The sequence below is a fragment of the Sus scrofa genome, chromosome 12 (assembly GCF_000003025.6).
Source record: "Sus scrofa isolate TJ Tabasco breed Duroc chromosome 12, Sscrofa11.1, whole genome shotgun sequence".
In the NCBI taxonomy this organism is placed as follows: domain Eukaryota; kingdom Metazoa; phylum Chordata; class Mammalia; order Artiodactyla; family Suidae; genus Sus; species Sus scrofa.
In genome coordinates, this window is record NC_010454.4 from 54,270,501 (window position 1) to 54,292,834 (window position 22,334).

The window sequence follows — 22,334 nt, forward strand, 5'->3', positions numbered from 1 at the left end:
TTTTCCTCCATTTGCTCCTTGTCTTGGAGGTGCTGTTGCTCCATCTCCCCTGCCTGATGTTCTCCTTCTCTGACCAGCGATGGAGATGAAACTGCACGTGCACACGCACGCGCTGCCAACACCATCCTCCCCGTCCCTCCCCTTCCTTAAGCGTCCCCTCGCCGGACGGGGGCACCATCGCCAGGCCCCCACCCACTTCCTGCCCATTTGTTTTCTGGTTGTCATCTCCCCGTCATGTTCCCCCTTTGCGGGATTTCTCTGTTCATCAGACAAAGAGCTGTGTCCTGAGGTAAAAGCTGGACAGGTTTTGCCTGTTCCACCACCATCTGCCTTTAATTAATAGCGATTGCTCCCAGATTCCAGCACTGGGTCATCTATCAGTTTAGTTTTTGGCATGAGTGTGAATTTTCATTTTTTTTTCATTGTCTTTATAGCTATTTTGGAACAAAACAGGAGAGGCTGCATGGGTAGCTGCCAAGTAGATGCCATTTTGAAGGAGTCCAAGATGCATTTTCAAGCAGTGAGTGTTTAGTCCACCTAGAAGCAGTCTCTGTAGCTTTATGTGTTTGGAGAAAAGAAAATGCAGGAACATGTTCCTTGTCCAGGGACCACTTGTCCAGTGACCTCAGTTCTCTGGAGTAGAGCCAGCCGGAGTCCACAGGCAGTCAGGCGCTGCCACGGAGTCCGTGCTCTGGGGTCGTTGGCTTCACCCGCAAGAGAGTGGTTCGGCCTCGCGTTCCAGGCCTCCCGACCCATGCTTGACGCACAATTCCAGCAAGTGGGGTCTTGCTCTTTTCCTAGCTCACAGCTCAATTGGAGTCAGCACATTGGGCGGGACCAGGGGACACTTGACGATAACAAGCACACTGACCCGATGAGAATTTCTGACCAAAAGACATGAGAGCCACACAATAAAGCACAACACCGAAAACCAGGTACAGCTACACACCTACACGTGCTGAGGCTGGCACCATCTCCTGCAAGGACACGCGGCTTGGGGTTGCCCTGTGACTCTCCTTTGAGGGGACAGCCACCTGTCTGGGCCTTTCCTCTGCCAGCCTGGGTCCTCCGTGCAAGTCTTGGGTGCAGAGACCCTGTCCCCACCTCCCACAGCGATGGCTGGTTCAGACTGGTTCCATCCCTGGCTGCTCTTTGGACTCACTGGGCAACTTTAAAAATCTAGACACGCAGGCTGCCTCTTAAGCATTTAAGTCAGGATGTCTGCGAACGTGACCCAGGCATCCGTGCTTTCCTGAAGTTTCTGGATTATTCCACTGTAGAGCCTGGGCTGGGAGCCAGACTGCCTTGTCTGTGTAATGGGCTGCTTGGCAGACTTGAGGGCAGTGCCTCGCTAGTGCCCGGCTGTCGTCACGGAGGGGCAGACCCCTGACGTTTGTGGGGCGACTGATTTGTCAGGCGGGTCTGGAGCTGGATCAAATGGGTGGTGATGGGTGCCCGCGTCTGAGGATGCACCTGTCCCAGGTGGCTTCTTAGCTCTGAAGAGAAGAGCTGTAGGTGCTGCTAGAGGGTGATGGCGGGGGGAGTGGGCGGAGGTGCAGGGGCAGGTGGGCCTGGGCACTGCCTCCCCCTCCCCCACCACGCAGGGGTGCTCGGGCTGGCACCCTGCACCCTTGCTGAGCCCTGCTGTCCTGTGCAGACATGGGGATCCCGGTGTCTCCCTCGCAGGGCTGCCTTGAGGCTTGGAGGAGCTGAGGAGCTAATGTCCCATCAGGGGCTGCCTCCAGGGCTGAGATGGGAAGGTGGGGGGAATGGCTCGACCCCACAGGAGGTAGGGCAGGAAGCTGATCAAAACGCAGGTACCAGGGTGGGCCAAAAACATAGCGAGTCAGTGACGAGAGTGGGTTCAGGCCTGTCCCTGCAGTGATGTCATTGGCACCACTGTTGCTCCAGTCCTTTCCCGAGTGGAAAGAGCAGGCAGGGATTCCGGCCACCTCACTGGGGACACAAGGACCCACGCATGGCCTGGGTTCAGCCCCAGCAGTGGCTTTGCCATGAGCATCATCTGCCCCTGAGCTGGCAGAGATGTGACCTGGAGCGGCTGTTCCCAGCAGTGACGGGTGGTGCCATTGGGGGGTGCCAGTGCCACTGACTGTGTGTGGGGCCCACTGTCACCTCTCTCCCGACCTCTTTGGCTGGGCCCCAGTGGAACGCAGCACTCCCTGGATGCCCTGGTCCCTGCCTTCCAAGAGGTCCTGACCCCAGTAACCAGCTAGCCATCCAGCTGGCAGGAGGGGCTGGCGCTGTGGGCTCTGGTGCCCCAGGGCATGGCGTCCTGGCGGGGGTGGGGGAGGGGGGGTCCAAGTTGGACCCCTGGGAGCAGGAAGAGGGGCTGTTTTTCTTTTTTCCTGAGGCTGGTTCCTAACAGGATGCTTCAGGAAGCTGGCTCAGGGGGCGTCTGTGGGCTGCCAGGCAGCAGGATGGAGCTGTTTCAGCTTTAATTAGGACCTCAATGGAGGCAGCCACCTCCTACGGGGCCAGGGACTGACTCGGGTGATCTCTGAATGTCCTCTGCAGGTCTCAGTGATGGTTTGGGGGGTGGGGGGGGGACGGGTGGCCTGGCCTCCGCCCTGGCTTTGTCCTGGGCTCCCATGCTCGCACACAGGTTACTCCTTACCCCGGCCGGGCTTCGGTTTTCCTCTTGGCTGGATGAGGGGGGTGTGTGTGTGTGTGTCTGTGTATCTCCGTCCTCCTGACCAGGATGCAACACCCAGCCTTTTTGCATTGCTGCTCCTGGAACAGGCTGAGCTCTCTGCAGCCCTGGGGCAGGCCTGGCTGCTCCTCGCTGCCAGCGTCTGGGAGTTGCTGGCGTGGCCTGCCTGCCCTGAGGGAGAGCCTGTTGGTGTTTACTGAGACTCAGCGTGGTGAAACCATGAGTACAGTGATTTTGCCGTCTCAGACCCGAGTCAAGGCGCAGCCTTGGAGTTCCCTGGTGGCCTAGTGGACAAGCACATAGTGTTGTCACTGCTGTGGCTCGGGTTTGATCCCTGGCCCAGGAACTATTGCATGCTGCAGATGGGGAGAGAGGAGAGGCTCGGCTTTGCCCCTTGCTAGCTGTCTGAGATACATCGGGCAGGCGGCCTCTGGTTCCTTATCAAAGCGTAGGAATAACACCCACAGATCAAGACATGGTGGTGAGAATTCAGCAGGAGCCAGCACAGGGGGCTCTGTGAGTGGTGGCCCAGGGTGTATTGTAGCCATTGATTGGGCCTCTGCAGCGGGCCGGCCGTCGTGCCAGAAGCTGACGTGTGAACACAGACTTGGCAGAGGCACGGCATCACCTTGTCTGCAGAGCAGAAACAGCTGGCAGGGAGGGGGCACCCGGGGGCTGGTGTTGGAGGCTTGTGTTGGTGGCCGACACAGGCCACCCCCAGGAGAAGCAGGCCGGGCCACAGGCAGGTCCCGGGGCCCCCACACCTCCTGCCCTGCTCGGGCTCGGCTCTGGGGCGTCCCCAAGGTGATACCCGGCTGTCGCGGGCCCCGCGGCCCTGCCTCTCAGCAGTAGGGCCCATTAGAACTGAGCCCTCCCTCACGGGGCATTTTATTTGCACACTCCAGTAGAGGGGACACCAAAGGGGTTTTCTAATGCTTCATGGGCTGCTAATTTCCTCCGTGACCTCTTTTGTTGGGGCCTGACCCCAGCCAGAGGCTGCTCACCATGGAAGCCAGCGCCTGACACAGACCCGGGGCGCGGGGTGACAATGAGGCCTCTATCGGCTTTAATCAGGCTCCAGTTGCGTCTTAAGAACAGGGGAATTTGTGTGGTGCTCAGAAGCCCTGGGTGGCACAATACGGGAGCCCCCAGAGTCCCTCTCGGAGGCCAAGGGGCCGAGGGGGTGGGTCGGGCGGGGGCCCTTTGTCCCCAGCACCTCTCGAGAAGGCCCGCCCGCGCGCGCGGCCTGGCCCATGGGTATCCCAGGCCTCCGGCTGTGCGGGAGGTGGCCTCCGCCCGGCCCGGGCCTGTTCTGCAGCAGCCTAATTAGGTTTTGTCTGTGCTCCCCCCTCCCCTGCAGACTGTGACTCCTACTGCAAGGCCTCCAAGGGAAAGCTGAAGATTAACATGAAGAAATACTGCAAGAAGGACTACGGTGAGTGAACGGCCCCTAGTCTGCCGGGCGGGCTCTCGTGACCACGAGGGGCTTGGGGTTGGGGCGCAGGTGGCCCTGCGTGGGTGCTGGTCACAGAGCCCCTGTGACCAGCCAGGTGTGGCGGCTGGTTCTCCCCTGGCCTTGCAGGGGGCGTCGCGGCTAGTGGGGCCCCAAGGGCCTGGGGCTCCCAGGCTTCACTCTGCCCCCGGGCGGCTCTGTGGGCACCCTTGAGCATTCAGCCTCGGTAGCTCAAAGAGAGGTCCTCCAGGCATCAGAAAAAAACCATCCCCTTTGGTGTTTCAAAGGCCGATTCCAGAAGCGAGGGTTGACTCTGAGGACTGAGCAGGGTTGGGAATCTGCATTGAAGCAGCTTGCCAGTAATTCTGAAGTACCAGAAGATGGGGGGCAGCTTCGGGGGTCTCCGAGGGCCTTGCCAGCTGGGAGCTGGCCTCAGGCTCCCTTCCTGGAAAGAGGGGTCAGGCCCCCATCTCTCCACGCACCATCCACTCCAGTACTGGGCAGCCCCGTGCCCCTTCTCCGTCGGGCTCTCTGCTGCCTCCGTAAGCCCTGGCTGAGGATCTGCTCACGCCAGTCCTCCCCAGGGGAGGTGGGGAGCCGGCCCTGTGGTTTCTGGTCCCCGGGTGGGTCCGAGCTGGCTGGAGGCCTGGGCTGGCCAGACACCATGTGATTTGGGGTCAGGGACTAACTGCACAGTGGCTGGGAGGCGGTCAGGGAGCCTGCAGGAGGAGGGGAGCCCTTTGTAGCCCAGGGGCAGGTGTGTGCAGATAGCTGAGGGGGCACTTTCGAGCGGGATCGCAAACAGAAATCCCCAGGAGATGGTGCCGCCACAGGCTGGGGAGTGGGGAAGGCCAGGTGTGGAGACCAGGGCGTCCGTCACCCAGCCAGGACACCAGCCCAGGGGCCCTGAACCCAGGCCTGGCTCTCTGCACCCTGGGCCCCTCCTTGTGACTTGCTGGGCTGGGCTGATTCCAGCTGAGGCTGGGGCACCTTTTCTCAGACCCCAGAAGTCCACGCCGCCTGTCTCCCTCTGCCCACCACCCCACTCCAGCGGGATGTTCCCTGGTCTTGCCCGTCCCTCCTCCATCTGGTCCCTGGAGGTGCGTCCCCACGAGAGGCCTTGGTGGCCCTGCCCTCTCCTGCACCCCAGCGCCTCTGGGGAGCTGCGTGGTGTGTTTTCTGCGCAGCTCTCCTAGCCGGCCTCTCGCGGCCCTGGGCGAGTCCGATTGCTTCTCTGAGCCGCAGTTTCCGTGGTGTTTGTAACAAAGGGGCGAGGACCCTACTGTGTTAAGCAGAAGCACCCAGCACGGGGCCAGCACCTCCTGGGCTCCCAGCAAAATGACTTCGGTTGGTCCCCTGGAAGCCAGGTTGAGGGGTGGGGGGAGAAGTGGAGTTGCGGCGGGGGGGGGGTGTTTCCCCTGTGGTAGGTACAATGGCTTAAGAATCTGACTGCAGCGGCTTGGGTCGCCCTGGGGGCGTGAGTTCAGTCCTCTGCCCAGCGCAGTGGGTTAAGGGATCCAGCTTTGCCGCAGTGTTGGCATAGGCTGCAGCTGGGGCTCAGACTCAGTCCCTGGCCTGGGGACTTCCACGTGCTGTGGGTGCAGCCTTAAGCAGAGGCGGGGTGGGATGGGAACTGTGAGTGGCGCCAAGGCCTCATTGTGCAGAACCCGAGTGGCACCCTTACCAGACCACTGGCATGCGGTGGCCCAGCCTGGGGTGCCCGCTGTTGGCACCAAACATAAGGTGCTCTTCTTTAACAAGGACCAGGGTCAGGATCGCTTAGCGTCACGAAGTGAAAGATGAGGCTGAAAGAATATCGAGGCACTTCCTCGCTCTACCGTGAGAGTGTGTGCACATGCCCAGCTGCACGCGGCACCCGCCGCCCACTCCGAAGCCCAGCCACGCTCCCAGTAGAATGAGGCGGGAGGTGCGGTTCTGAAGTGACTGGGCTTCGGGTCCACATCGAATTCTTACAGAGCCCCTTTAAGTGCTTTCACCCTGAGGTGGTGCAGCACTCGCGACTTTCCAGGAAAACGGACCTGGATTTTGAACACCAGCTTTGAGGTGGCTTAACAGTAAAGGAAGTGCTGTCTCCAGCCCAGAGTGACAGCAGCCACCGGGGGCCACCTGGTGGTTTGGGATGAGGCTTGTGTGGCCCCGGGCGGTCAGCGGCTGCTGGGGACAGCGAGGTGGGACCCCTGTGGGCGGGGCCTCGGGCAGGAGGGCCCAAGTGTTCTGCAGTGTCCCGGGCTTAGGGCGTGAGGGCCGAGCGCTGCCCCAGGCCCAGACAGCTGGGGTCACTCTGCCACACCCGCCTCACTTCCTCCTAGGACGGGGCGGGGGGCGGGGGAGCAACGGGTGGCCGCCTGGGGAGGATGCTTTCGCTCAGGTCTTGGAGCATCCTCAGCAGACCCTGGGAGAGGGCTGGGCGGAGGGGGAGCCGCGCAGACCTGCTGTGAGTGTGGGCCACAGCCGGCGTTCTGTTCTTCCTGGGACAAAGGAAACACCGGGCTTTGGTTTAGAAGTTACCTAAATGGAATCCGTCTTCTCTTGGTTCTTTGGTCTCCTTTTCTTCTTTTCTGACTCCTTTTCCTCCAGAGGCTTCTGCCTCCCCGGTCCCTGATAATGCAGCCCCCCCCCCAGCTCTCCTCCCTCCATCAGCAGGCAGGTCCTTCTCTTGCGAAGGTGCCTGGCTCTCTCTTGTTACAGACCCACGGGGCCCTCCCTGAGCCCTGCCTGCTGGGGCACCCTGGGCAGCAAGAGGGGTGGTCGAACTGGGCTTCTGGGCTCCTCTGCTTCCTGACTCGGCCCTCCCTTCCCTGCACCTGACTGCCTCGAGATTATCCCGGAAAAGCTGGGGCTTCGGTTCCCTCATGTCACAGGTGGGGGCCTTGGCCCGCTGGCTGAGGTGACCTGCCCAGCAGAGGCCCAGCCTTTCCAACCCCGCCCATCACATTTAGCTCCACGGCCCCACCTGTTCTCAAACCAAGAGGGGTGAGGTTGCCAGCATGCCCACCTTCCCAGCCGTCATGGCAGGCACCCCGGCTCCCAGCCCGCACTGCCAGGGGCAGCGCCCAGCAGCCAGTGGTTTGCTGCAGGGCATGAGTGGAGAAGTGGCGGACATGGGAGAGAAGTGGCAGGCTCCGCAGGACACTGACGAGGTCCGGAACCGTTGTGCCATCAGCTCTAATGTCCTGTTGCCCTGAGGCCAGGACTGGCCCTGCCCCTGCGCATCCCCTGAAGACTCTTGGAGGCGGGGGTTCTGGTCCCCAAGACTGGCCATGATACTTTCAGGGTTACCTGAAAGTCGGGGAGCACCCCCACCTCAGCTTTGTAGCCAGATCTGTGTGCAGGACAGAAGTGTCTGGGGCTCAAGGTGGGGGCAGGCAGGGAGGGGTGTCAGGGAAGGAGCGATTGCCACCCATGGCGGCTGGGCAGGGGCCCCTGAGGGCAGCAGGGCATCAGCCCGCAGCAGCTGCGGTCCTTGCTCTGAGGCCAGGGGCCAGGTCCCCACGGGGCTCTGCGGACCTTGTGAGGAATCTTCCCTGCATCCCGCTGGGCCCCTGAATCCCAGCACCCCTGGATGAGGTGTGAGTGGAGATGTCCCTTCCACATCTGGCAGAGCTGGACCCGCCCAGGGCAGGTGAGCAGGAAGGAGGAGGCCGGGAAGGGAGCTGGCTGGCCTGGGAGGGGAGGCAGCGAAGCCAGCCAGAGCCTCAGGGAGGGTCGGGTCGGGGAGGGAGGCTTGGAGGGGCTGCGTAATCCCTGCTCTCTGACTGACACCCCGGCAGGGAGCCAATTAGGAAACACATTTCCTTCACTTGGGCACTTGGATGTTCCAGAAGCTGCTAATTAGAACCTCGGGTTGGCCGCCCCTGCCGGGCAAGGAGCAGGCCCCAGGCCCCTTCCTCTTCTGAGGCCAGTTCGGAGGGTCTGGACCCTGTGTGGCTGGAGGGCACGGATTCGGGTCTCTGCTGACCTGGGCGGTGTCCGTGGGAGCAGCGAGAAGCGACCTGGGCTGCCCCTGTTCCCAGTGAGAGACGGCCCAGCAGGGGGCGGGGGGCGGGGGGAGGGAAGGAAGGATCTGGGCTGGGAAGGCCTCACTCCGGACCTGGAGAGACGCCAGGCCAGGGTGGCCGATCCATTCCCAGCTGGAGGGAGGGGCGCTGTCCCCAGAATCTGGAGGCCGCGTCTGTATCTGCAGAGTGACTGTGACCGTGGTCCAGGCTGGGCCCCAGTTTCCTCATCTGTCCGGTGGTGGCGTGATCAAGAGGGTGTGACGTCTTTGGCCGTGTGACAAGGATGGCGGCTCCCCTGCGCCCTCTCCAAGGGCAGGGTCCCCTGGGGCTGCCTCAGCCCTCTGTTGCCCTCTAGGGGGATCCAGCTCCCCTTTCAAAGGCTGAACAGGCGCCCGCGGGAGGCTCAGTGTGGGCCAGGTATGCACGGAAGACGCTTTTTACCAGTTTCAAGTATTTGCACTTGCTGCCACCGTCTCAGGAAGACCCAGGTGCCTTCCTTTGTGTAAATGCTCCCACTGAGTGTGTACATGAGTGTATGTGGGTGCATGTGTGTCCGCACACGTGCCTCTGGGAGTGTGCACGTGTGCAAGCACCCCTGTTGGAGTCGCCACCTCTGCGGTGCATTGACCTGGGAGCCCAGGCTGCAGGACCTGGACCTGCAGTCAGGCGACGAGCAGACCCAGTGACACTGTCCAGGGCACTTAACTGTGGGGATGTTAGGCCGGCCAGGTCAAGGACTGGCATTGGCTTCAGGCTGAGACACCCCTGGGCTGGTGTGGGAAATGGACCTTCTGGCCTCCTGACTGTGGTGGAAGTGCGGCCTGCCCGCCCCTTCGAGGCCTGTGTGCCTTGAGAGCCGCCGGCATCTGGCCCTCAGCTCCTCGGTTTGCACGGCCTCCCGGCACTGCCCTGTCGCCGACGGCCACTGTGCGGGCCCTGCCCCCACATCCCAGGAGTCCTGCTCCCTCACATGCCGTCGCCACCCCAGCCAGTCCCCCTCAGACACTGAGCACCTGCCGCGTACCTTGTCCCGTCCCAGGCACTGGGTGGACAGATGGAGGAGACATAGGCTCAGTCCTCCAGGAGCTTCAGGTCCCAGTGGGGAGACCGCGCACACATGATAGCAGGAGGAGGGGGCTGTGTGGCCGGGGTCCAGCCTGGGTGGGCGTGAGCGGGGCCTGGACCATCCTCCGAAGGGGGTGTGGAGGGAGGGCTTCCTGAAGGAGGGAGCCCAAGGAGCCAGTGCTCCCTGGGCAAAGCAGGGCTCCCGGGCAGGGGGCGAAGTGTCTCAGCTCAGGGGGCAAGTGGGCGAAGAGGGCACGCGGGGCGGAGGCCGGGGGAGAGGCCAATGGGTCTCCGCAGCCAGGTCCACCTCCGCGTGCAGAAGCCGCTCGGCCGCCACCGAGAGCTGGCCTGGCTTAGCTGGCACAGGGGTGCTGCTGCCCTGGGGTTCGGAAGCCACGGGGGGAGGACAGACAGCTTGAGTTCTGAAAGGTGAAATCATCTCATTTTTGCCAGTTCTTGGAAAAATGATTCGTTCCCAGAAATGTTTATTAGTCACCCCTTTTGTTGAAAGACATCTTGGCACCACCGGATGGAAAAATCAGAATGCTTTTCCTAAGATGATTGGCCCCGAGCAATCCTCTCGAGAGCCCTCCAGGGTGGTTTCTGAGGATCCAGCTCGGAGCAGAAGCTCTGTGGGCATGTGTGGGGCGAAGCTGGGTTTGTCAGGCTGAGTGTGTGCATGTGTGTGTGCATGCGTGTGCTCTCCTTGGGGCCCCTAGCAGAGGTGGGCCTGGGGACTGCAGCGCAATTGTGCTTTACAGTGGTACCCCCACCAAGTACCTTGTGCTCTCAGGGCAGCAGAACCCCTAGTGCAGAGGCCGTGCCAGGCCCTGGACGGCACCTCCCAGCCTCCACTCACCCTTAGTGAAGCCCCAGAACCACCGGCGAGGGAGGGCTTTTTCTTCCTGCCGATGGAATGCTGCGACTCCACATGGTCAAGAACGTGCCAGAGACCAGGGCCGCCAAAGCCTGAGAGCCCTCCTCCCACCCCACCGCCCATGCCAGGCGCTGAGCCTCTGGCAGCAGAGGGGGCACGGTCTTCCTCAGAAGCCTCAAGGACCAACTCCCCCACAGCACCCTGGGCTCCCAGCTCCTGATAAGCCCCAAGGAGACCTCCTAGGGGAGGAGCAGGGGTGGCCACGTGACTGTCGCGGTGGCGGGGCTGTCCGAGGTGGTGGAGCCAAGATGGTAGGTGGGGTGCAGGTGATGCCCCAGAGGCGGGCTGACTGGGGGCAGGGGGAGGCAGGTCACGGAAGGTCCGTGATGGAGGGTGGGGAGACCCAGCCGGCAGGGAGGTAGGTGCCGAGGAGGTGGAGCTGGTGCTGGAACGACTGCAGGTTCCCGTGGAGCTGCTGTAGATTCTCGGGCGCGGCGGTCTGCCGGCTCCCGTCCAGCTGCTCAGGCCGGGATCTGATGAGCGGGGTGGCAGGGAGAGTCTTACAGCTCAGGCCTCGGCAAATGATGGCTTTGCCCGTCTTGACACCCCCTGCCCTTCCTTTTTTCGACCTCGGGGTCGGTAGCTCTTCCTGATCAGGATCAGCCCTTGCACGTGCGCAGCACAGGGCAGGCTCCTGCGTCTCCAGAAGGTTGTGACTTTAGGCCTTGGGGTGAGTGGGGTGCAGATGTTAGAGGAGCCCCCTGAGGGCTGTCCCCCAAGGGCCAGCTAGCTGGGGAGCCAGGCAGTTGGCATGGTCATGGGCTGAGCAGGGAGGCAGCTGGTCATGGTGGCTGGGAGTGGCAACCAGCCAGCGGCACACGGCGTGGTGGTTCAGAGGCTGACTGACCCTTCCCCAGGGGTCACCGGCCCCCTGGGGATCCTCTGATTTCCCCAGCCAGATGTGACCTCCCCCCCTTAGAGTGCCAGCCCCATATGGAGGCCAGATGTGGAGCTGGGGCAGCCTGAGTCAGCCTGAGGTCGCAGAAGGCGGTGACCACCACGTCGGGCAGGGAGGGCCAGCAGGCCAGTGACAGCTCGACAAGAGCCCCTGAGCCCGCAGACCGCTGCACGGACCAGGGCGTCCTGCCACGGGCGGGGGCTGGGCTGGGCTGCAGGGCCTCCCCATGCCCACAGACAGGGGAGCGTGGAGCCCGGCTTTCTCCTCTCGAGCGCCCCAGCAGCTGTGGGGTGCTGGGCTCCACAGGGGCCTGCCCTGGGGTCTGGGCAGCTCCAGGCCCCACCTGTCCCCATCCCTGGAGCTTTCTCTCCTCTGACATCCCGCTTTTAGGAAGGAGGTGTGGGTAGGGAAGGCCATGTGATGAAAGGTGCCTCCTCCCATTTCACAGATGGGGACACTGAGGCTCCGAGTGGGGGTTTGGGGGAAGCAGGGATCTGTCCAGGGTGCCCGGGACCCCAGGCTGTTCCCCTGCGGCCAGGCAGCGCTTGGCTTCTCCCCGCTTACCAGCGCCTTGGCTTGGGGATCCCAGAGAGCTTCTCCCAGGCGCTGCGGCTGCCGTCCTTCCCCAGCGGGGTGCATTTCGTCAGTCCTGTCACCTGCCCCCTGGGGGTTAGCACCTTTGGCACAAGGACCCCAGCACCGTCACTCTGCCTGAGGTCTTCCCACAAACACATCTGCCACTCAACCTGCCAGTGGGGGTCTCAGGCAGGGATGGGAGGTGGGGGCAGGCGTGGCCTGAGGTCAGAACACCTTTCAGAGGCTCCCTGCGGCTGGATTGATTCCTCAGAGGGCATGTGCTGGCGGCCGACTGCGGGGCATCCCTGGGACAGGTGCCTCCCCGCAGGGATCTGGCTGGGTTCCTGCTTTGGTCCCTGTTTCCGGGCTCGAGACCTTTTCTCTGGCTGTCCTTGGAGAAGCAGGTTCCATCCACTGAGGGTGGTTGGGCTTTGAGGGGCTGGGCAAGTGTGGTGTGGGGGAGCCTCAGCCGTCCTGCAGGGTGACGCTCTGACAACTGGGGACAGGGACATGCCCCATATTAGAGGAGTCGGCCAGGCCGGTTCAGCTCCTGACTGGAGGGAGGCAGCTTGAGGCTTCCTGCCCTCGGCCCCAGGCTCTCGCTCCCTTGGGCCGATTGCCGGGGAGAGCCCAGCCTCCGCGATGCGATGCGGGCCTCTGGCTGGGACCTGGGAGGTCCGCCCTCCTGCCTGAGCCTCTCAGGCCTGTCCCCTGAGTTCTTCTCGCCTGCAAGCTGGGGGCACAGGGGGCCAGGGCTAACCATACCCGTCTCCCAGGGAGCAGGGCTGATCCCCCCAGTCGGGCGGATCCCAGATCTCCTGTCATCCCCTCCTCGAGGGAGCCCCCGGCCCTCAGACCGTCCCAGGCGCCTCGCCCCCTGCTCCCCTCCACCTCCTAAGAACAGAGCCTAAGCCCTGGAACCCGGCAGGGGAAACCGAGGCCACTTCCACGCCGCTGCTGGGCTGGGGCGGGGGGCGTGCCTCCTTTGGCAGAGGAGGGACAAGGCGGGAGCCTTCACTAGCCCCAGGTTGGGTGTCCCCACTTTATTCAAGGTCTGAGGTGGGGTTTCGGTGGGTGTGGCAGGAGGGGGCAGCCCCAGGGTTCCTGAGGCCTCAGACTCGGAGGGGTCTGACCATGGTGAGCCCCCAGCCCTCCGCCCCCTTGGGTGAAAGCTGGGCGGAGCTGCCAGGACTCCCCACCAGCTGCACAGCCCCAGGTCAGCATCCCCCGCACGAGGCTCAGCCTCCTGACCTTCACGGGGCCACAAAACATGTGGTCAGAGCCGCGCTTTATGAAAGCAGCTGCAGCTCATGACACGCTTTCCGTCCTGGGAGATTGATGCGCCGCGTGGTTTTAATGGTTTCTGTGGGGTGAGCGCTCTCCCCCATTCGGCCGCCGTCTCAGAGGCAGGTGGGTGTCGAGCCTTCCCTGGCTGGACTGGCTGACAGGAAGGTAGGGCTGGGCGGGGGCGGCCAGGGCTGACCACCCAAGCCTCCTCGGGAGGGGCGGGGAGGGGCGGGGAGCCCCTGGGGCCCCTCCCTGAGCAGCCCATAAATCTAAGAGACCTCCCCGAGCCCGGAAGCCTCGATGCCCAGGTGTCCCAAGCTTGTGGGGAGAGGAGGACAGCCCTTCCCGCCCAGGCGGCCAGGCCACCGCCCCTGTGCCCCAGGCCCTGCCCAGCAGGTCACCATGGCAGGCCGGGCTGGCAGACGAATATGCAGGAACTGCTCCTTGATGACCTAGTAGCTTCCTTAGAATCTGTCCCGAGCCAGGAGCTTTGATCCCAGCAGGACGTCCCCCAGCCCCCAAACCTGCGAGCCGGGGATGTGTCAGCCTCCTGCCACTGACCGTCCAGTCTGAGGTGGTGGCAAGACCAGGTTCTTGAAGGGCCCAGAGCTGACCCTTCTTGGTCTCTTGGGCCAGGGCTGGAGCTGTGGAGGAAGGGGGGCTTTGAATGAGTGGGGGCTCCGGACTGCGATGCCTGTCCCCCCATTCCCCCCTCTGGAGGAATGCAGGCTCGGACGTGTGACTCCCCACTTCTCAGGTTGCTTTGCCTTGGACGGTCTGGTACCTCCCTGGGGCTGGGACACTGTCGAGGCTGAGGAGCCCTGGGAGGATGGCCGGGGTCTGTGCCCATGGAAGGACATGTGGGCGCCTCGTGCTACAGCCGGGAATGCAGCTCAGAGGGCCCTCAGCCTGCCTCCTACCCCTGCCCACAACCAGCCCAGCGTGGGCACAGGCTGTCTCCCTGCCTCTGGCCACCGTAGGGGGGGCCTTTAGTCCCCTCCTCTCCCCCTGGGGAGTCACAGCCAGGCCTCCAGAGTCAGGTGCAGGCTTCCGCCAAGGGTCAGAAGGTGTGTGCCTCCTTCAGCCTGAGCGGGCAGGGGAAATCACTCTTCGTCGCCCTGCCCTGGTGGCTGATGCAGGTCTTGGCACAGAAGGCCTTCCCACGAGCTCCGGAACTGCTGGGGAGGGGGCGGTGCTGCTGCATCGCCCTACTTGCAGCAGGGAAGGATGCTTTCCTGCAGATTCAGGCAGCCCAGGGCCAGGAGACAGTGCCACCTGGGACCCGGGACCTGGACGTTCACCTCCTCTCTGGAGGCTGTGCCCTCCCCAGCCGTTCCCTGGGTGCCTGCTGCATCCTACAGAGGCTTCCCCAGGGCACCTCGGGGGCTCATCCCCGCACCCAGGGTCTGCTCTCTGCACCCGAGCAGAGCCCCGCTTGCAGCGTGGGCCAGCCTGCACCTCATTGTCGGGGTGAGCAGTGCTCAGAGGTGTGGTACGGACCCTGAAGGGGGCACTTCCCCTACATCCAGGCACCAGCGGGGGTGTGGGGGGGTATGCCCCGCTGCCTCTTCCTGCAGACCGGGGGTCTCTGCACGCCTCTTAGCACCCTGGCTGACCTCACTCTCTTTTCACGGGTCATCTCCTTTGCCTTGTTTCTGAATAAGGGGATGGGGGAGCCCCCCACCCCCATCCCAGGCCTCCGAGTTCTGGCCCCGTTGAGGCTGGTTTAGGGGTCTCAGGCATCCCAAGGGCTAAGGTTCGTTGGCCTGGAGTGAGCGGCACGTGGAGTTAAGGGGCGCCTTTCAGGGTCCACGGAGGCCAGAGCTGCCCCCTGGCTGCCACGCCCGTTCCCAGAGGAGCCCAGTCAGGCCGGGCTCCCAGCCAGCAGGGCGTCAGAGGTGGCGGCAGCCCCACTCGCTGCCGAGCCCAGCATGCTCCCCGAGGGTCTGGGGTAGGTCTGCCTGAGGTCAGCGCTGCAGTGTGTGTTTTGAATACTTTGAGCCGTGTGCACTGCGGGGACTTGGCCTGTGCACTGCGTGTGCAGCTCATACTTGGTGGGCTGTGTAATATGCAGAGGCGTTGCCAAGGGCAGCGGAAATGTGGATTTTTTCCAGCATAATCACACGAATCCTACCACCCCCCGCCCCTGCCCTGTCCCACCCTGCAGCCAGGGAGCTGCTGGGGTAGAAGGACACGGGCCAGTGCTTTGTCCCGGTTGACCTGTGTCCGCTGCTTTGGTCCCCGGAATCTTGAGGACGGCAAGGTGTGCAGGGCCAGGTCTGCCTCCAGGCTGTGTCCCGGGTGATGGGTGGGTCCCCTTCAGGGGCGGGGGCTGCTCTGGATGCCCTGCCTGGGAGAGGGGGAGCTCCAGGCCTCCTGCTGTGAAGGACCACATTCCTGAAGGGCCCCTGGAGGGCCTGCCCTTGTCCAGCTGGCTCTCTGTGGCCTCTTGTCCATACAGCGGCGGGACATCTCACCAGCTCTGCCTCCCTCCTGGCTCTGAGCTGAGGTCCAGGATCCTGAGTCTCCGCTCCAAATGCCTGAGTTTGCTCCCGCTGCCGGAACAGAGCACCGCAGCCCGAGGGGCTTAAACCGCAGAAACGCCTGGCCTCCCAGTCCTGGAGGCTGGAGGCCGGAGGCCGGGATCAAGGTGTGGTCGGCCTCGACTCCTCCGACTTTCTCCCTGGCTGCGGGCGGCTGTCTTCTCCATCCTTGCGTGTCTGTGTCCTCATCTCGTGGTAGGAGGACGCCAGTCATGGTGGATCAGGGTCACCCCGGCAACTTCCTCTGAACGTCATTAGCGCTTCCAGACTCTCCAAATTGTCACGTTCTGAGAGAACCGGGGTTGGGACATCACCGTGTTCATTTGCTGTCAGGATGTGGGGGTGGGGGTGCACAGTTCAGCTCTTCACCCCAGCAGATGGTCAAAGCCACCTTGTCCGGGGGCCCCAGCCAGAGGTGCCTTGTGCAGCATCCTCAGCGGGCCACCCCCACCCCCCACCCCCCCTGCCGCTGAGCCAGAGGGCTGAGGTCCCATGCAGGAAGAGAGCCACAGCGTGGGGCATGTTCATTCTGTATTCAGCTCAGCCACCAGGAGGAGAGGAAACCGGGGCTCTCGGGGATGCTGGGGGCGGCTCCCCCTTTGCTTAGCTGAGGGGCACGCAGTTGCCACGGTGACCCCCGTCTGCACAGTCAAACACACACAGCCCAGCCACTTCTCCAGGCTGAAGGACTCCCCCCCCCCCAGAGTTCACACTGAGTGTTGAGTCCCTTGGTGACAAAAACATGGAAACGGTTGCCATGGCAGCCTTTCTTTGGAGCCCTCAGACTGGAGTGCAAAGTTCAGGATGCCCAGGAACAGCTGAAGTGAAAATATGGGAAAATCCGCCACTTCCTCACCCCAGAAGGGTGAGTTGGATGGCGTTTGATGGCGCGCCCAGCCATGCCTGCCTCTTCCCATCGTGCTGAGCCAAGCCTGGGCACGGGAGGGGACGGGAGGGGCCCCCAGAGACCTTGAGAGAAGCCAGCCAGCGTGGGAGGCCAGGACAAATGGTGGGTGGGCCGAGAGCTAAGCGGGCAGGTGCTGACCGCTCAGCCTTCCCTGGGGACGTGTCCTCATGGCTGCTGAAGCCACTGAGTTCACCTGTATCACATCTTCTTCACCTGCAGTCGGGACAGATAAGCTTCTTTCTCGGGAGAGCTCCGGGCCAGGCAGCCGCCAGGGGTGTAGGGTATGGGCCCAAGGAGAAGGTGCTGTGTTCTGACCGTGGCGGGGGGAGGAAGGCCACGTTTACCTTGAGTGGAGACTAGTGCAGTAGAGACCTCTGCACTTACTCCCCGAAATGACAGTGTGCCCATTCCCCCCCGCCCCAGAATTCCCCCAGGTAGGTCCCAGGGGCCTCTGCTGACTTGAGATGCGCCAGCTAGAGGGTCCTGTAGTGAGTTGTTTAGGAAACCAGTACGCAGGCATGCGCACACACCCACAATTTGTAGATGAAAGGATCAGAAAAGGCCTCCAATAAGGAGACTTCTTGACCGAGTATTTCACATATTTTAGCAACCCCCCCTTTTTGTTAAAGCATGTCCTTCTTTTGAAAAAAATACCTCTTAATATCCTGCAGAAATAACATCTGTTAACATTTACTAAGGCAGGGATTCTCGAAGTGTGTTCCCTGGGTGGGAAACGGGGGTGAGGCCCAGCAGTGCGTGTTTGACAAGCCCTTCAGGGGACTCTGATACCTGCTCCAGTTTGGGAGCCCCTGCACTCAGGGGAATAGTAGAATAGAATGGGGGGGGGCAGTGACCTGGGGACTTGGAGAGGGTCAGGAGGATAGGGCGAGGCAGCCTGGCAGGTGGGCAGCACAAGGATCCTGGACTCTGGAGGGGATGCTGTGGCCCTCTTGAAGGGCACTGCACCTGGGCATGGAGACCCCACTCTGGCTTTCTGAGATTGGGTCAAGGGCAAGGGTTGTGTATCTGGAAGTGTCATAGAACTTGATGTTAAGTGGCTGGGGGCAGGGGTGCCAGCTGAAGAGGCTCCCCTCAGCTTGTGCCAAGGGGCCAGCACTGTGCTGGTGAAGGGCACCTGCCTGGCAGCTGCAGTCTGCCCAGAGCGCTGGGGGCGTGGTCCCTTCCTCCAGGCTTCTTCTGGCCTTCCCCGACCCTGGGGGAGGTTGTCCCCAAAGACGATGCTTGGGTGACACCTTCAGCACAGGCAGGAAGGAAGAGTTCTTGGAGCAGTGGCCCTGGCGCCCTATCAGCAGGCAAGGGTCCAGGGTCGGCTTTGCCACCACGCAGGCATGCCCCGGTGGGGTCTCCCAGCCCCGGGTCTCCTCTTTCTTCTCCATCCCACAGGCAGTCCCATCCCCGGCGCTCCTGGCCACAGGCGCTGGGGACCCAGGCGGCAGCTGAGGCCCACTCCCCTGTGTGCTTCCTTGCAGCCGTCCAGATCCACATCCTGAAGGCCGACAAGGCGGGGGACTGGTGGAAGTTCACGGTGAACATCATCTCCGTGTACAAGCAGGGCGCCAGCCGCATCCGCCGCGGTGACCAGAACCTGTGGATCCGCTCGCGGGACATCGCCTGCAAGTGCCCCAAAATCAAGCCCCTCAAGAAGTACCTGCTGCTGGGCAACGCGGAGGACTCGCCCGACCAGAGCGGCATCGTGGCGGACAAGAGCAGCCTGGTGATCCAGTGGCGGGACACGTGGGCGCGGCGGCTGCGCAAGTTCCAGCAGCGCGAGAAGAAGGGCAAGTGCAAGAAGGCCTAGCGCGGAGGCAGCGGCGCGCCGGGGCGGGCGGGCAGGCGGGGCCGGGGCGCGGGAGCGGGAGCGGGAGCTGGCGGCCGCCACCGCGGCCGGCCGTGTGGACTTGGCCCGCGAGGGCGTTCCCAGCTGGGGGGCGGGGCCGCGGCCGGCGCGGGGGCGGGGTCCACGGCGGCCCCGCCCCCGCCCCGCCCCACGGGCCCCCTCCCCCGCGGCCAGGCCCCCGGAGAAAGGAGGGCGAGACTCAGCTACCTCACGGCCTCCGTCCGGAGCCGCGATGCGCTCCCCCGGGGCCGGGAGGGGGGCCCGGGCGGGCGCAGGACCGCGCAGGTGGGCCACGGCGAGGGCTCGAGAAGGGCGGCTGAGGAGAACTGTGAACTCCCAGGCCCGCCGCCAAACCATCACCCCAAACACACAAGACCGAAGAATCCCTTCCCCTTCTCCCAGCCTTCGTTGGGAATTCCCACAGGGATCTTGACGGCGACACCTTGGGCGAGGGGCACTTGAGGGAGGCCTAAGTAGTCTGTCCAGCCCGCCCTCCACCTGCCGCCTCTGTCCCCCCGGGTGGGGGTGGTTTACAATCTGTGCAGCCAGAGCAGTGAAGCTCCTGCTGGTCCTGCCCCCGCCCAGCTGGGGGGTGGATGCTGGACCAGGATTCTGGCCCAGATCGAGGGCAATGGGGCCAGGGACACCCCCGAGAGGCCCGAGCCGGGTGGTCGTGGTCGGCCACCGCGCCTGCTGGCGCTTTGGGTTGGAGGCAGCACTGCAAATGCAAACCCTCCGTTTCCTTTTTGGAAAGTTGGAAGCAGACCCTTTATGACATTTTCCAGGGGAGGGGGAAGGGGCGCTGGCTGGGTTTACGGCAGTGACACTGTTTGTGTAATGACATCAGCTCCCACAAGGCCCCTCAGCGGTGTCAACAGCTGGGGAGGGCCTGGAACATAGGCTAAGGCGCTCGGATGGCTGGGGGAAGTGGGGACCGCCGTGCCTTGAGGTGCCTGAGCACCTGCGGTGTGGGCTGGCAGGGGCAGGACCACTGGGTTTCTGGGTACCAAGGAAGCAGTTGCCACCTCCTGGAGCAGGGCCCGAGGCTGCTAGGCTGAGAAAGCCTGCTACAGCCCTTCCAGGCCGGGCTGCCTCCGCAGCTTTCCTGGTAAGGCCTAGGCTGCACCTGGCCACGCTCCTCGGCAGCTGCCTCCTTGGTGGACGCCTCCTCGCCCCCAAGGACAGCCAGGCATCCTTTCTAAAGCTTCCTAGAGATACTGTCCCCAAGCAGGCAGCCCTGGTCCACGGGGTCCGATGTCCTCACACAGGCTTATGCCCCTGCCCAGCCACCTGCCCGAGCCCGCTGCACTGCCCCGGGGCCCCCCAGACCTGCCCGCACACTGAAAGTCAAGGCCTGGCTCTTCTCAGAGAGGAAATTGGTTTTATCTTCCCTGCTGGAGTTTGGCAGCGCAAAAGGGTCGTAGCCCAGCAGGAAGCTTGGGCCCTCCTGGTCTGGGTTCCCTCTGCCTCCCTGCTTCGGCCCGTGTCGCAGCTGCCGTGTACTGGGCACCTGCTCTGTGCCAGGCACTTTACTCCTGCGACCTCATGTTATCTTCACACCAACCCTGTGAGACAGGGGTTCTCACCCCCACTGACATGGAGTAAAATGAAGCCCAAGGTCACTGGGCAGGAAAGTGGGAGAACTGGATTCAGACTGGAGCTGGGCTCTCGGACCACAGGCCTCGTTGCACGCAAGCTCTGCGGCCCCTACTCAGTTCTTCTCGGGCTGCAGGGGAATACTGCCAGGTGAGTCACCACTGAGGTTGGGCACAGTGTCATCTTCAGAGGTGGCAGCCAGGCTGGTGGGCAAGTCTCTGGAAGCCTGGCCTCAGCTAATCCTGAGGCTGTTTGGCTGCCTGGAGGTGTTTGGGGGCATTTCAGAGACGCCCCCAGAGACAGGGAGAAGACAGAACAGCCCTGGGAAGGCGTACTGGTCTCAGCGGGATCCAGGACCAAGGCTGAGAGCCAAGGCGCTTTTCCAAGCAGGCAGCAGCCCTCCAACGCCCCGTGTGGTGTGCGTGCGTTTTGTCGGCCCAGTCCTTGCGAGGCACTGCCCTGCTCAGACAGTCGTCCTGCTTCTGTTCACACCAGCCCGGCTGCTCTGCTCTGCCTGGAAGGGCTGTGGCAGCCCCGCCCCCTCCGGCCCTGGGCCGGAGTCTCCCCCCCACGTCCCCGAGGGGCTCGCACTGCTGGCGTCCCAGGCGCCCCTGCTCTGGAGCCAGCGGCCTGCCCAGCAGCAGGGCACTGTGCTTCCTGGTCAGCCAGGCTCCAGCCTCGCCCTCCTGCTCAGCACCCCAAGGACAAAGGGGCCTGGCCTCTGCGGACGGTCAAGGTGGCAGCTCGGCCAGGTTGGCATTTGTCCACACGGGCTGCCTTCCCCGCGTCACAGGCCCAGCCCGAACCCCGGCCACCTCTGAACCCAGCCCCGCAGGTGGCAGTGAGGACCCAGCCTCGGGAAGCGTCTCTTCCTCCCCCGCCCCCGCCCCGGGAGATGGAACCAGGAGGTGAGGTGTTGCGGTTTGTACAGTTAGGAGAGGGTGTGGAGTGGCGCTAGCGTTCGAAGAGTGTATTAACCAGACTTGTGATGTGTAGGTGCTTGAAGAAAAACATACCAGATTAGTCTTTAAAAGAAAAAGATTCCCAGTTGTCCTTGTCCTTACCTGCTGGGTGGTGCGGGGTCCCTGCTTTTCTGCCACACGGTGACGCTGAAGGTTGGGGTGGAGGTGAGGGGACAGATGGGGGGCTGCCCCCTGGACCTGCCTGCAGGCTGAGGCTTCTGTGCCGAGCGAGCGAGCGGCGCAGGGACAGCAGCCTCAGGTCCCACAGCTGCCAGGGAGGGAGGGAGGGAGCTCTGCGGCCCAAGCAGGGGAGGCCGGGAGCTGCCCACTGGGGCTCTGCCTCTGCAGTAGCCGCAGCAACAGGCACAGACCGCCTTGAGTTGCCCGGGCTGCGCCGCGATAGAAATCACGGAGACCCCGAGGGATCAGGAGCTGGTCCCTTTAGGTAACTGAAAAATATCAGGGTCTCCGTGTTCAAAGGCAGGCTGGAGCGTGGAGCAACCGCAGTGGGGTTACGGGGCCCAGACCCGGACCACAGCCCGGCCGCACCCTAGGGTACCCAAGCGTGTCCGCGCCCAGACCCCGCCAGCCCCACTCCCCTCCTGCTCCCCAGCGCCTCCCACCCTCCCCGACTCCCTCCTGCCTTTCGGAGTTCTGTTCACTCAGAATTGTAAATGTTTAGTTGTGACCATGACATATTGTTTGGGTCAATGTTCCTTTCCAATGCATACTAATATATTACAGTTATTATATATGAATATATTTAATGACATGAAAAAGTTGTGGATTTTTTTTAAGGTTTTTTTTTCTTTTTTTTTTGGTTAGAATTGTAATGGACCCAGATGGAACTTGTAACGTGGGCCCCACATGATAGAACTAAATTCCGATATCAATTAAATAAACTCTTGTACACTGTTCTCCATCTCCCGGTCTTTATTGGAGGCCTGAGTGCGGGTGGTCGGTGTGCAGAGGAAAGGATGGCAGTTTTCAGGCCATTTAAGGCGGGTGGCTTCTGGTCTGAGAACACACCAGTGTGACAGAGCCCAAAGACCCCTGCCAGACAGACAGGAGAGGGCAGCTTTCCTTGGAAGGCCCGAGGGGCTGGCTGGCTCCGAATGTGCTTGTGAGCTAGAGGCTCTCAAATGGGACAGCCCCAAAGAGGCCGTCCCTGGGATCCATCCCGGCCGCTTCCTAGGGCTCCGGGCCAGGGGGCCCCAGGGGACAGGGCAGAGCCACCCTTGCAGCCTCCCCATCTGACCCCAAACCTGCAAGGAGTGTCCGGGTCTTTCCGCCACCAGTCTTCTGTCTGCAGCCAAGGGGAGATGCGCTAAAAAGACACCAGGGCTGGTGACGTGCAGAGGTTCTCCTCGCTAAGGCTTCACGGGGCGCGGCGGCCTGGGTCAGGGTCAGCGCTACGCAGCCCCCAGGGGCTGAGCTCACTGGGTTTCGGGGGAGCGCGGTTTAAACCTCCAACTGGCTGTGATTGCTCTATTAAATAAACAATTCAGTTATTAGGGACATGTTGGGTGGCCATGCCAAGTGGAGCCGATTGTCACCAGGAA

At 62.8% G+C, this 22,334-nt stretch overlaps 1 protein-coding gene across 3 annotated transcripts in view; it reads left to right on the forward strand.

Annotated features, from left to right (window-relative positions):
- The window catches only part of NTN1 (netrin-1), a 202,748-nt gene extending 181,057 nt beyond the window's left edge, over positions 1 to 21,691 (forward strand). For 2 of the 3 annotated variants that reach the window (XM_021066258.1, XM_021066257.1), the window contains exons 6-7: positions 4,032 to 4,106; positions 17,847 to 21,689. In XM_021066258.1, coding sequence (XP_020921917.1) covers positions 4,032 to 4,106; positions 17,847 to 18,175 — 404 coding nt within the window. In that variant the 3' untranslated portion in view covers positions 18,176 to 21,689. 3 annotated transcript variants of the gene reach the window in all.